Here is a 14,503-nt window from a genome sequence, read left to right as displayed (position 1 = left end):
AGGAACGTACGGGCAGTCTCAGCAACACTCAGTGCTGTGTTAGCTACAACCCTGCTTAAACACAGTTGTTGCTGGCAAAACTCTTGCATTTTCCAAGACTCGCCTGAACAAGGATAATTTTTCTGAACACTGTGCTAAAAGCCAGCTATTCAAAGCAATACCTTGCCTTGGCTGTGCCAAGTAATTTGCCACTGCTGATAACAGTCATGGAGTCGGTGATATCATTTATGATACAGGAGTTTTTATCACCTTACTCTGGTGGTAGGTTAATGCAGCAGGGGAAATAGCCCAAACGTTTTTCTTACATCCCTGCCAGGAGCACGTTGGTGGTGAACCGAGGGCCCGGTTTTCCACAGTGAATATTTATACACGAACGTGGCTCCTAAACCAGAGGTCGGGATCTTACGTGGAACTCCCATCTTTCTGCTCTAAGTGTCACCATGTAGTTGAGCACTGTGAGCCCCAGTTTTTGTACACTGCAGTGCTGCAGAAGGCAATATCGGAGGAATAGCATTTTCCCAAAACAGGAGGCACACCGGGTTCGGGGCTGATGACAAGAGGTCCTCGGGAAGAGAGCGCTGGAGGAGCCCAGCCCAGAAGTCAGTGAGAAGTGGCCCAAACTTGGGTAGGACGTTTGGGCACGCCGAGGTACCACGTCTACCCCTGCTGAAGGGGGAAGCCCCAGCAGCGGATGCTTCCTTGGATAGCGTCCCCCTGACTGGCAGTATTCCTACCTTTTCCCAGCCATTCCATGAATAACAGACGGTTGAGTCCAGCTGAATAAGTCAGGGATATACAATTATGCTTACCTCTACACAGAGAAATGCAACTCCTGTTTTTAAATTCAATTATTATAATTGCAGCATTCTGAAAAAAAAAAAAAAAAGAAAAGCATTCATTTCCTAATAAGAGATTACAGATTCCAAATTATAGCGTCGCATATGTCAAAACAGGAAATTTGAGGCAGGCAGGCCAAAGTGTGCCATTGTCTTTACAATTTATATTTACTTGCCGTAGATTTAGAATAATCCTTCTCTTCCCTCGGGTCTGGCACAGACAATTTATAAATTGTACAAAAATGATAAAGGCAGCAATAAATAATAATAATAATAATACATAACAACTGTGCAAATGATGAATTATAAAACAGAGAGTGGAAAAGGGAATGAAACCACAGCATAGAAGCCAGTTTGCAGGGCTGAGTACACAGTCTGAGTTATTTTTCTGGCATTATGACAATGAGGAACATTTATGGGAGTTTGCAAACAGCTTACAACACAAATCATTTTGTTTCAGGTTATATTTATAGGGCTTAGTTAAGAGTTTTTTAGTATCCATTAAAATCCAATGTTCAGAGGTTTATAGCTCAGCTGTTAAGGTCTTATCCCTAAGGATCAATTGTTTGGGGAATTATCATTATTATTATTATTTATACAATTCAGTTTAAATTGCTTATCCTAATATAAAGATACAGAGCTAAAAAGTTCTTGTTGTTTGGGAAAGAAGAGATGACTTTTGATTCTTTATTTTTTGTTTCAGATATTATTTCTGCAACTATTTTATCTTATAAATCAATTGAATCTCTGTTCATGTGTGTTTCAGTAGCCATTTTGTGCTCAGAGTTGCTGCAGCCTGTAAAAGAGAACAACCCCTGTGCAGCGTTATCGATATTGTATTGCAGCTTCTTTCTGTGCGTTTCTGTAATTTAAAATAAAAATAATTTTCAGTTGAAATGATATAATTTGCTATAGGTCATGCCGTTCAGTTGGTGGAAGATGAGATCTATATTGAAAATATGTATGATGTGTCTAGTGCCTGATCAAAGTCTTAATGCTTTTTTCTTCTTCTCCTTATTCTTCTTTATTTCTTCTATTTACTAAGACCAAAATTCTCTAAGAAAAATCCCTATTACGCTGGACACTTTATAAAAATATATTGTGAAAGGTAGCCAGATCCAAAGGAGCATGCCACTTCATAGCCCAAATAGATGAAAAGTGGAGGGTAGACAGAAGAAGAGGCTAAAAGTGACTTGCCCGAGGTGATCCTGATAGCCAGTGCCAGAGGTGGACCTTCCGAGCCCTAGCCCAAAGCTATCCCTCCTCCATCGTGTTGCTTTTCAACCTACCACGGAGTATTTTTGGTGAGAGGTGAGTCAGCTCCAAAGAGTGTTACTGGATCACTACCTCTTGGGTAGATGTGGAGGGTTAAGAACCTGACACATAGGGAAAAGGTCAAATAAGGTATCTGATAGTTGCATTTCATAAACAAACGTAGGAGCGTTTGAGCCAAATGAATTGTGTATCTTGAGAAAGAACGTTTTAAATTCTCAGAATGCACCTATCTGTGGAATTAATACAGTGGCTGTTCTTATTTAAATCCTTTTCCAAGCTGTATCAAGCTTCCTTTGTGGCAGTATTTCCTAGCTGTTTCTTGTTTAATTCTAAATATTCACGACATTAATTCTATTTAAGTCCTATGCTGTTATCTGAGACAAAACGTCAACATTTTTATGACTACTGTATCCATTGCATTCAGCGGAGTCCCCAAGGAACCGGTTTGCTGTGGCTGACTATCAATCTCTGATTGAAAACCTGATTGACACCAATAAAAGCTTGGTAATTCTCATTTGCCCATTTAAAATGATCCAAACAGCTCAATAGCCATCCAAGATCCGTAGAGTGTTTTTAGCTTCTACATAATTCATCATCTCAATTATTGTGCTTTTTTAACTTCTAATTTTGGAATATCAGAACTTTTCCATTGGGTCAATAGAATATTTGGTTACTCTCTTTTTGCCCTTTCCTCTCGTGCTGCAGTCCCACAGGACGCCAGACTCCTTTGGGGCCCTGGAGAAGCATCTTTTCATCCTCTTTGCTTCCTGCCACAACCCTTTTTGTGCATGATTCTTTTTACTTTTTACTTGGCTGTATGAACTGTAAGCTCTGGGCCTTCCAAGATCTGTAATACTCACATGCAGCAGAAAACAAGTTGTTGGCTCCAACCTATTGATTCTGTTTTCAAAGTTAACTCAACCCCCACTTAGTTTTTTGTCTTGTAATTTCTATTTCTGGCAGTGATGAAGAAAGGAAGAATCTCTCAGACCCCAGGCTGTGAATGTAAAGCTGACAGTAAAAAAAAAAAAAAAAAAAAACCCCAAACCATTTAAGAGGAGTTTTCTGTGAGATACTGAGGTCAAAATTTGGCCATCTGGCAGTTAGGAACAGACATGTGTGAAGGCATGCGAGGCACCTGCTGAAGGCAGATCTGCACTAGCAAAGTCTTCAAAGGTTTGCTTGCTGCTTCTCAGCCATTGCATGGTTTTCATTTGTAGCTTCTCTTATCGAGCACAATTTCTAAATGAGGATGGTTGCTTCACTTTAAGGACGTACAAATGACTTGCCCTCACCTGTCAAGCATGATCCTTGTATTTTACCAGGCCCATTATGAACGCAATCTTTCTGTCGAAAATTTGCATACCTCCTTTCTTGAAAAGTAATGACAGCAATTTCTTTCCCTCCGCTCACTTTCTGAGTGTCTCATTTAACAGCACCTGTGAAACCGACAGGCGCAGAGATGAGAAGTGAAAGAGAGCAGTTGATTAAATCATCATCAAGTCGGGCCTCAGAAAGTCAATTCTGCTTCCCGTCTGCAATGATATCCTTTTATCTTAAAGTAATGAGCTATGGCACTTTTGCATCGGGTAATGCGATAAGTTCTATTAGCATGTTCCATTTGCTTCACAAGCAAGGGCAAGTCATTTCAGCAAGCTCATATCACTGCAATCAAAGCAATTGGCTTCACAGGCAGAGAAGAAAGAGGAAAGGCTCAGGGTGATTTTTATGGATCACAACACAGTGGAAAAAATAGATTCTTGTATTATTTTAACCCGTAACATGCTTTGCTTCTTGTCCATCAGGATATTTTGATTTCATTAGCCTGTAAGTACCTGGAAGACTCAAATTCCAAACTGAACCCTTGAGCTAAGACCAGGAGTTCTGAAAAACAGGAATCTTTTCTTATACAGATTCGCTGGCTAATATACTATTACGCACTGACTTCATTAAACACTGATTAGTTTAAGTCTTTGCTATTGACTTAGTCCACCGGTATAAATGCGCATTTTTATTATTATTTACTATTATTTATTTTTTGAACCCTGACAAAGTACTCGTCAGTTGAGAGGATGCTAAAAATGACATTACACACTGTAAATTGTCATCAGTTGAGACGATGCTAAAAATAACATTACATACTGCAGATTGTCTCTAGCCAGAAAGGCAGGTAAGGAGACAGCAAATGTACATTCAGAGTCCCAGAGGCAAAGGCATGTCGTCGTTTTTTCATATAGAGCATTGAGGAACTGGGGCACGGAATTCATCCTTTTATTGCAAAAGAGAATGACTTCCTGAAATTAAGATTTGGTTGTGTACGTGGCCAACAGCTGCTTGGTGCCCAGTCAGTCTAGTGGAATTTGGATGCCTGACTTGCGGCAGGCGCTTTCTGAAGATGCTGAGCAGAGTAACTCGTGGCATTGTTAGCTTTCTAATGGTACATCTGGAAAGCCCATTTAATCTTCCGCTGACATTGGTGGGAGCATCATCCTGTTCTTTGGGGAGGGCTGGATTGGGCCTTAAGCACTTGTAGGATCATTGAGCAATGACACCATAAGGAAGCCATCGGGAGTGATAACTGGGGCAAAGAAGTTGCACTTTTCCAAGAACTGCAGTAACTCACCAGTCTCAGCTCGGTTTCCAGGGAGCAAAAGAAAACGTGTTTCTTACAGGGCTGATTTCTCTGCGTGCTTCTCTGGGGCTGTGCCTGGAGGTGCCGGAGGATGTCGGCGGTGTGTTTCCCTTGAGTGACACCAAGCCCCGGGCAGACCGGCAGGACAGAGGGCTGCAGCTCTGTCCCTGGCAGCCCGCAGGCAGGCTTTGTGCTCCTGCTACCTCCCCAGCCACGCGCAGGAAGCCTCCCAGTCTCTCCCGTTCGCACATCGCTGCTAGCCTTCCCCTTCAAGGGATATCCCTGGGAATACAGGGATCGACACACCAGAATCAAACCTCAAAATAGGACTTGTGTTTAGCTGTCTTTTTGGAGTGAAATCCCCCTTTGCTTTACAAATAAGCTCTGTGCAGTCTACTAGGAGTATGTATACTGCCCACCAGTTGCCAAAGATACAGACACGTTCTATATAAATATAAAGTGGATCATCATTATCATGGAGAGTAATGTAATCTAGTGTTTGCATTTTAATACTCAAAATATGATTATTTCTTATCAAACCATTGTTTTGTTGATGGTAGAGCAAGAAGGAGCCACTAATTGTGTTGTTTTGCTATATAAACCAATCATAAAAGTGCTGGGAGTGAGGAATTAAAAAGACTTACAGCCGAAAGTGGTTCTAAGTTCTGAATATTTTTCCTGTAAGGGGCCAAGATAACTTTAAATGTCCAAGACTGATGCATTTCATCTGAAGTGAAGTAGTTTGGATAAAATGGAATTCAGATTAGAGGTCAACATTGCAATCTTTTGTCCAGACTAAGGTAATTTGTTTAAAATGGGACTTTTCTGTGAATAATCCGTAATTTTAGCTTTCGAGAAAGCAGACCTTAAACTCCACAGACCATCTCTGTTTCAGAGTCATTCCTTACAGTGAATCACTGTGGATAATGGTGAAGAATTGCTAAGCAGACTGTGATGTTAACCAATTTGCGAGATGCTATATATAAGATTCCTTGGCAAGGAGCTCCATGCTGAATGCTACTTGCAGGCAAAGTCAGAGATAGGAAAGAAAAAAGTGAAATTCTTGCTCTTAGTTTCTTTGTGACTCTGCCTGTCTCCATTTCATCAATTAGAAAATTGCCCATTTATTCCCTGTCTGTGTCTCCTTTCATCTAGGAGATGTTTTTTCTCCTTTTTTCTTGGAAGCAAAGGTCTAATTGTATAGCTAAAATATCATCTTTGCCCTTTCCAGGGCTGTCAGTTTGTCATTGGTGGATAGATGGACAAGAATATTGTAAATGTCAGTGTGAACATGGCTGAGGTCTGGGTTTTCCCTCATTTTCTTCAGATTTCTTTTCAGCAGACAGATGAGTAGAATCACTTTGTTCAGCGCTGGCGTTTCAGCAGCACTGACTCCTTTGGTGGCAATGATAAATGGATCCAAGATATGAAATAGCTGTTCCAGCAAAGTCCATTGAGCAGAATAGAGAACAATGCCCTCCTCAATGTCATTGTACATGATATATTCAATGATTGCCACTTTTTGCACAAGAATGTGTTCAATCAGCAAGGTACATAGAAATCCATAGTGTTGCTTCAGCCTGAATGAGCTGGTGAGGTGTCACAGACCTTTACTCAGCTTGATTTGGACCAGACTCTCTCAAGCTATTAAAATGGGCTCAAATTATAGCTGTAACCTCATGGGGTGTCTGATTTTTGAAATGTGGCTTTGGGATCAGTCTCATTCTGCGGGTGCTGCGGGAGACATGCTGTGCATTTTAACTTGCGCTCTCTCCAGCTGGGGCAGGGGATTTGGGAGGTACAACTAATCTTTAGCCCAATCCTCAGTTTTCCTTTTCTTCTACAAAACACAGCAGCAATTAAACCTCAAATGGGAATTGGAAAGTTCTTTTCCGCTTCCCGCTGCAGTTATATGTGTGCATACTCCATATCGCGGGGAATGTGTCTTACGCTTCCACAACCCGGACTGATAGCAGTAATTTAGAAGGCTTAAGCTGAGGCAGAAAGAAGAGCTTTTGGTTTTGTTGGTACCAAGATTTCACGAGTTTGTATGTTCCCTCCTCACCTGGGGTTGATTTTAGGAATAACTGTTTGAATTTTGACTGCAGCACAAGTATGAAGATGCAAGTTTGTGGGTTACTGATTCTGATGAGCACTTTGTGAGCATGAGGTTGCAAGAAATACCGCAAAAGGAAGCTTGAACGCTTGGCACATGTGTATCAAGTGGCGTGGTGGCTGATAGCCTGCACACTTCAGTTATTAAAGGTGTTTGAACAGTTCAGGTGATAACTATGGCTACTTTGAGCAAGTCATTGTCAGTCTGGTCTCATTATTGCCCCTGATTATATAGAAATTAGGAGCAACCTTAACGTTTCCATATGTCCTCTAAGAATTTTATCTGTGGAGCTAGTTTTGAATGAGCTTTATATGTCCTTCGCTTTGGATTTGGTTTGTTGTACTCTAGGTCCTTTGGGAAAACTGCTAAGAGTCCCTTCTGCCCAGTATAAGACTTTCAAGAGCGTAAAATAGCCATTTTGAAGAATCCTCTGAGGGGCCCGTCAGGCTGTGGTTTGAAAAGATCTCGCAGCAGTTTGTGCCATGCTCATTTGAAAACTTGGCCGGACGCGGGAGCTGTGGGTGCTCAGCAGTTTTGCTAATCTGGCTTTCATTTCAGTGTGTAAATGAGAGCTGAGGGCTGGCTGGTCGGGTGGGTTTTTGCCAACGTAGGCCAGCTTTGGGAAATTTGGCTCTGGGCTCTTCTCAAGCCTGGCCCCGGGTGACTGTAATCAGTCACAACTTGTGTTCAGCGGGGAGATAGTAAGTGCCTTGAGCCTGAGAATCAGAGAAAGGAGCCTCTGTTTGTTCAGGTGTAAAATGTGTCTGCAGCCTCCTTGTCCTGATTTGTCACATTATCACTCGCAGCTTCCAGTGAAGCTAGTCGCAGTTATCCAGAAATCAGGTCATGCTATCTCTGAATGGTATTTTAGATTCCCAGTTATTTGCAGAATATTCCGATGCAGCGAGTGCACAGAGCCATGGTTTCCTGAGACAAGACATGGGAGAACACTGAAAAATTATCTTTTCATAATAGGCACAAAATACTGAAACTCGGCCCAAAGCAGAAGACCAGTACAAAGCATTTGCATCACTTCGATTCCAAAGCAGTCTGGTGCTCTGAGAACCACAAAGCACTTAGATCATTTTACTTTTTGCTATGGCCCTGGGAGGTAGAGAAATGCTGGAGGAATTGAGCAAGCAATGCAGACTCAAGTCTTCAAATTGACCAGTAATTCTGAATAATCAACTTCACGGTTGTCAGCTTTGGTTTCCAAGACATGTTCTCCAGAAGTGGTTAGCAGTAAGCCTGCAGAAGATGCAAACACCTTGTGCTTTAGCACTTCTGGGAAGAAAATGCATCCAAAAATGTAAACGAGCACAGCAGAGCAAAAGACACTGGGGAATATATGTGCAAGTGCAACGCCCGCAGTGCCCAAACAGCAAACTAGCCTCAGGCGTGGGAAGAGCGTACAGTTGCTCCAATTCAGTTTCCAGCCTGAGCAGCAAACCTCTTCCCCTCTTCTGCAGGTCTTTTTGGAGTTACCCCCGCACGTCTATTTTCTGATTCTTTCCGTGAACCAGAGGAAATCCACGTATTTAATCCTCGGGGAAAATTCAGCTTAACATGGACGTGCAAAACAGGCGCATGCAGTGTGCATGCCCGCACACAAACACACAGGTATACATACTGCATGTAAATATAACCCCAGGGCAGTGCATAAAGTCCTTTCCTCCTGTCCCTCCTTTTTTTCTTTCCTACAGCTTGTCTATAAAATTCTGCTCTTGGAACAGGACGGCGCTGCCGGACAGCGGGTCTCCTTCCCTCGCACCCCACCAACAAAACCTCTTTATGAGTGAAATAGATGCCTTGTGTGTGCTGGACTCCTGGCATTTTACAAAGTCTATCTGGAGCCAGGCTAGGCAAACGTTGGGAGCTGTTTGCTGAGTGCATTTATTGCCTTTGCATAATTTATGAGCTGGAGGGGTTTGACCATCATTCGTCTCTGCCAGAGGCTGGCACTGAGGGCTCTGGAGGATGGAGCTGTAAATTGGATGGTGCGCTCCTGCTGAGCTCACAGCAAAGTCCTCGGGTCAGTATGGGAATTTAATACCAGGAATGGAACTGTTTTCTCAGAGTGCCATGTGGGCCTCCGTGCAGCAGAGGCTTTTTTGGCAGCCACAGTGACTGGCCAAATCACGAAGCTGTCAGTCACTGGGCATGTTGTGAAGGGAGCCTGAGCATTTTTAATCGGCTTGGCATCCGTGCTGCTTCCATAATGGACACCAGTAGGTCTCAGTCCTTCGCCATATGCTTAACTCTGGAGACAAGGTGCTTCTGGGTATTGCAGTAATTATTTGATGCGGAATTAAGCGGACCTTGAAATTAGAACTGGACTGTCGGAAATCAGGAGGCTTAACACTTTGATGGAAATAACTTCCCACCGACATCGCTCTGTGCGCTTTCTCTGCAGATTCACTCGGACGCGGGGAACTGTTTTGCTGGCAAATTCAGATGTCACTGCTGGCAAGTACTCTTCTCCCCAGGTACCTCCACACTGCAGAAAACACAAAACCCTGAGCTCTTTCCAAGCTTATGAGTTGGGAAAAACTTAATCCACAGCAGAGGAGAGATTCCTTAAACCAGACAAGAAACGGTGGGGGAAGGAGAGGCTGCAAAGCGCTGTGACCACAGCTGGGTCCCAGGACACGTGCACGTGTGCCCCAGCCGCGGGAGCGGATGGCATGTTAAAACCCTCTGAACCCTGCTGCTAAAAGACAATCGTTCTTGCCTGCTTAGATATCTACTTTTTACCCCCTTTCTTTCTTTCTCCTTTTGGATTCAGGCATTACAATCAGGACTTGTACTGGAGTTTGTCTGGAGGGTGGGCAGAGGACACAAACAAATGGAGCAATTTGTTCTGGGCTCCCTGTTTTGAAACATATAAGATGTGTCATACGTTATAATGCATCCTAACATACAGCGCACACAATGTGGGACCCCAGAGCCACGGGGCCCTTCTGGCTGTAACCAAGCAGTGGAAGGAAGTGCTGTAGCCCAAAAGCTGAATTTTTCCAACAGCTGTAAAATAGAGATGGTAATTGGGAAATCTTTGTGACATGCTGTGATTTTCATGGATGAAAATCCATGTGCGTGTTGGCTTTTTTGTAAATGGAGGGCCTTGCTTTGCAAACATACTTACCTCATACCAAAATCTCATACATATAGTCACGCTGAAGTCAAAATGCATAATATTTACAGGGTAAGGGTATGAGTTCTTTATATAAATACCATACTGTTCTAGAAATACGCAGCTTTCCTTTTGTCAGTTAAGTACACTCCCTCCATTAACTTGATCATTGTGTGAAGGTTTCAAAATTTAAGCTAAAACTGTCTCATATCTTCATGTTCCCTCTCATTTGTTTGTTAACCAGAGTATTTAGGTGAAGCTAGTGCTATATAAATTATTTCAGTTAGGAAATAAATTTCACTTCCATTTCTATTTGGAATTATCTGAAAGCAGATTGTAATTTTATCTAATCTTTGCTTCATTTAAAATTATTTGAATAATAACTAGAAATAGTTCTTAGCTTTAATTTGTTAGTATGGAGCTCGTTGGTGCAGGGAAGGCACCTTTTCACTCCCTGTACCGATGAAGACAAGGAAAAAGCCAGCAAAACAGAAAAGTTATAATGAAAGAACACAAAGAAGATGACTTGATTTGTGCAAATCAGATGCATACATTTGTGTGTGTATTTGGCTGTGCCTGCTCACATCCCATGGTATAGATAACCTTTGGAATGCACAAAGTCTGACTCATTTCAAAGCGATTTGGAAAATATGAGGATACTCAAAGATGCATTAAACAGGATACAAATGCATAGAGGGCTGACCTGAGTGCTGTAACACATAACACATGCAGCTAGTCCATGGTTTAGGAAAGCCTGGTTCTCCTCTTTGGTGATCTTATTCTTTCCTTCGAAACGTCTGCAATTAGATCTGCTCAGGTATAGTTCATCCTTGAATGATACAGACGATTCAGTCCTCTGGAATCTAAAATTGTAGTTTAAAAAAACAAACAGAAGGAGGTGTTTTCCTCATTCTTCTGCTGTAGAGGTAGCCGAGTGTGACCACTCCACAGTCACCTGGAATTAGGTGGGATGAATCAAATCTGTGTCTGAGAGAAGCAGCTAGGTGTGACTGAGTTGTACGGTCCTTACAGTCCCATTTCCAGCACGGCTTTTGTACTTCTAGCAAATGTGAATGTGTTTCGGGTTTCTGATGCTTATCTGTACTGAAGCTTGATTCATCTAGTCCTGTTGTGTTTCTACAATAGTAAAAGTTATTAAAAAATCGAGTAATGGCACTTGCTAAATAGTGAGACCCGCTGGTGTGACTCTTCAGCATTTTATAGTATTATGTTTACTGTGGTTCCTGGGCTACTCTTGAATTATAGAGAACCTCAATGAATCAATTAATTTGGCACACTCTTGCTTCTACTATGATCTCTGAATTCTTTTGTTTAGCAGCGGTAAGCAAAGACAGAGGGTGAACTCTCCACATAGTCCTGGAGTAAAACGGTAGTATGGCATCCTTGCAAATGGGTCTCTTCTGGCCTAGGCAAACCTAAGCCATTTCCATACCCTCCTCTTGAGAAGCCTTTGAAGCCCATGTATTGGCAGGCGGTATGAGAAATACCGTTCATCAAAAGAAAACAAACCAGCCCTCTAATATTGGTTTTCTTCTCCCCTGATCCAGTTTTGGAGTCTAAATGTGCTCGTGCACCACCACCTCCTGTCCGTGTGAATTCAGCTAACGGAGGGCATTGCGAATGGCTTTTGTTGTTCTCAGTACCATTTTTTCGCCAAACATACAAATGTATTGTCGTCAACAAAAATTCCCTTCTGTACAGTAATTGAGCTTTTTCCTAAAGGTTTTTGCAGAGATTTGATGCCACAGGCTTTATGAGTTTCAGCCATCTTGTTCATAGAAATCTTTCATTTTTTTGCTGTAGCAAGTTTCTCTTACCTATTCTTTTTTCCTTTTTGTGTTTCAGTGTGACAGCGACAGTGATCAAGAAGAAAAGGTAAGAAAAGGAATCAGTATGGGAGCAAAAATAATTTGTTGGATTTGTTGGATTCACTTATTCCTATTATTCTGTTATTTATTCAAGGTTTCTTTTTGGATTGATCTAAAACATCTCTATACAAAAAAAAAAAAAAAAAAAAGACTTTGTTTCCTCTAATTTAATTTTTGAATAGACCTCTAAGGAAAGAGAATTCTAATGAATATTTTGGAGGCTCCACTATTCATCTTCAAGCATATTGATGCCACAGTTTGTGTGGGTTGTTTATGAACACCAGTCTCAATGCCAACCCTTTCTATGGCTACATTTTCCCTTGGGAAGTTCTAACAGTAACCAAAGATGTTTGTAACCCTCACATTTGCACTTTTTGACAGTTATTTAACCACTGTTGCTGCCTGGTTTGCTTCTCTGCAGGCAAGGATCTTCAAACTCAAATTGAAGTGTTACGGTTGATATATATCTATTTTTTTAGAAGGAACATTTGGCAACTGTACATTAAGTCAAGTGACACAACTTGCTGATAATTGTCTCAGTAACTGGGGGTGTCTAAGTGGGAAAAGGGAAGACTATCCTGCTGAAAAAGAGTCAGGCACTGATCTCTAATGCTGTTTATTGTTTAGAAGGCTAATAGTAATGAAGAACTACTGTTCACACCGATGCATGTTCTAATGTCGTATTTTATGTTGCGATCAGACTAACATCTACCTTTCTTCTTTGGCAAAAATGAAATAATCATTGCAGAAAAACTGGTCTAATTTCTTTATTTCCAGGTTGTATTTTGTGATTTTCATTTCTACGTTGAGCCTTAAGGGATGTTTTCATAATGTAATCACTTTTGCCTCCTCTTTCACTGGATAAATTGGGGGGCAGAAGTTGGGGGAGGGTAAAATAATGTCAGAAAATATCATTCATATAATAACATTGAATTGTTTAGCATTTCATGAGTGGTTCTGTTAACTAGTCAAGCCGAGAAGAAGAGAGACGACCATGCTGGTATGCAGCTTATACAACAGAAAAGAACAAATATGTTGTAAAATCCACAAGGAAACAATGAATACAGAAATCACCTCTCATGAATTTAATCAGGTTTTGTAGCAGGAAGCAAAGGAAATTTTCAGACCATTCTGTATGAAACTGCCAGAGCTTTGCCCTTCAGCTTTTTCAGTAATTTCCCAAGTAGAAATTTTTTTTCCTCATGTTTCTTAATAATTTGCTAACTATGTTAAAGAACCACTGTTTACTTTGAACTGCAGTGATTTCCCTTTCATAAGGGAACTAATCACTGGAGTTAATCAGTGTGACAACAGAAAGGGGAGGTTTTGTTGGGTTTTTGCACAGAATATTAACCTGCATTTTTAGATATGAATTTTTAATGCATTACCATTACATTCCATCCTGTGAAGTGATTATTCATTTTCAGGATGTTCCTTATGCGGTGGAAGATGATAAACTGAATTTCAGCTCCCATGTTTATGGCACCCAGAACTAGAAGTGTAATTTCCTGCCACTACTGCATTTACGGAGCTAAACCCCTGCCGGTTTCACAGTATTTTTCTCTTACAGCGATATGAAAAGGCAGAGAGGCAGCTTTTTGGGATGGTGGCGGTGTGCTGGTTCAGGAGGGTTTATGCAACACAGTGCAGGAGAGACTCAAGATTGTACCTCAGACAGAATATCCCAGTGCTTGTGTGAGAAGGATTTAAAATCCAGATGTGTGTTTCATCTCTGTGATCTATATTTTGTCTTCCCCCCTAATGAAAAGAGATTAAGTGCAGATCCAAATATCCCTGATAACTTAGTGCTTTTCAAATCCCAGAACCAGACCCAGCTTTGAGTTTTATAGCCCTGGCCCAATTGTAAAAGACGACAGCTAACCCTGATGTATTTATTCAGCCTGTTCTGGCAGCCTAGGCAAAGATCTAAAGGCCTTGTTCTGCTGTTAATTTGAATTCAGCATATGTAGCCTGTTATAAAATGCGAGACATCATCATTTGAGCAGGTCAAGCATATTCAGATGAAGACAAATGGTGCTTATTTGATTTTCTTAAAATCAGGAAATGAAAAAAGTGCTCTCTGGAGAAATCATGTTCTGCCTGACTTAGATGATAGACCAAGGCATGTACCCCAGATAAGAACAGGCGCTCGTCTTGCGGTTTTTATCTCTGAAGGACGGTCGGGACTGTCAGCTCGCTGACATGTGCATTATCCATGTCATTTTAAACAAAGTGACCTGTAGAAAAGTGCACTCTGCCGTGACATGATAATGGGCTGTTGGATGACAGGTAAAGTACACACTATAAAGGAGGCTATGCGTTATTCCTTTGTTTAACTGACAAGTAGAAACTTCTTTTCTTCAGACAGGCAGGATCTTTTAGATCTCTTTCAATAGGACCCAGAAGATTTTTGAATTCCTGCTTTAAATAAAATAACATTTTTAGCACCTATGAGCAAAATGCACTGGGAGAAGGGAGGGTGACAAACCTCTGTGCAAGAGGTTGATCGTTTCATAAATAGTGCGCAGCATCCTCAGTTTTCATTAATAACCATAGGAGCTGAGGGTACTCAGCAGGACTAGAAGTTTTAAGATCCTTGACCCAAATGTCTTATATCATGATGAG

At 41.4% G+C, this 14,503-nt stretch overlaps 1 protein-coding gene across 7 annotated transcripts in view; it reads left to right on the top strand.

Annotated features, from left to right (window-relative positions):
- The window catches only part of AUTS2 (activator of transcription and developmental regulator AUTS2), a 787,423-nt gene that overhangs the window by 531,151 nt on the left and 241,769 nt on the right, over positions 1-14,503 (top strand). For all 7 annotated transcript variants that reach the window (XM_054847736.1, XM_054847735.1, XM_054847738.1 and 4 more), the window contains one exon: positions 11,856-11,885. In XM_054847736.1, the coding sequence (XP_054703711.1) occupies positions 11,856-11,885 (30 nt within the window). The remainder of the gene's footprint in view (positions 1-11,855; positions 11,886-14,503) is intronic.

Source organism: Grus americana, chromosome 19, assembly GCF_028858705.1.
Source record: "Grus americana isolate bGruAme1 chromosome 19, bGruAme1.mat, whole genome shotgun sequence".
NCBI classification, from domain to species: domain Eukaryota; kingdom Metazoa; phylum Chordata; class Aves; order Gruiformes; family Gruidae; genus Grus; species Grus americana.
This window is presented reverse-complemented; position numbering and strand designations above follow the sequence as displayed.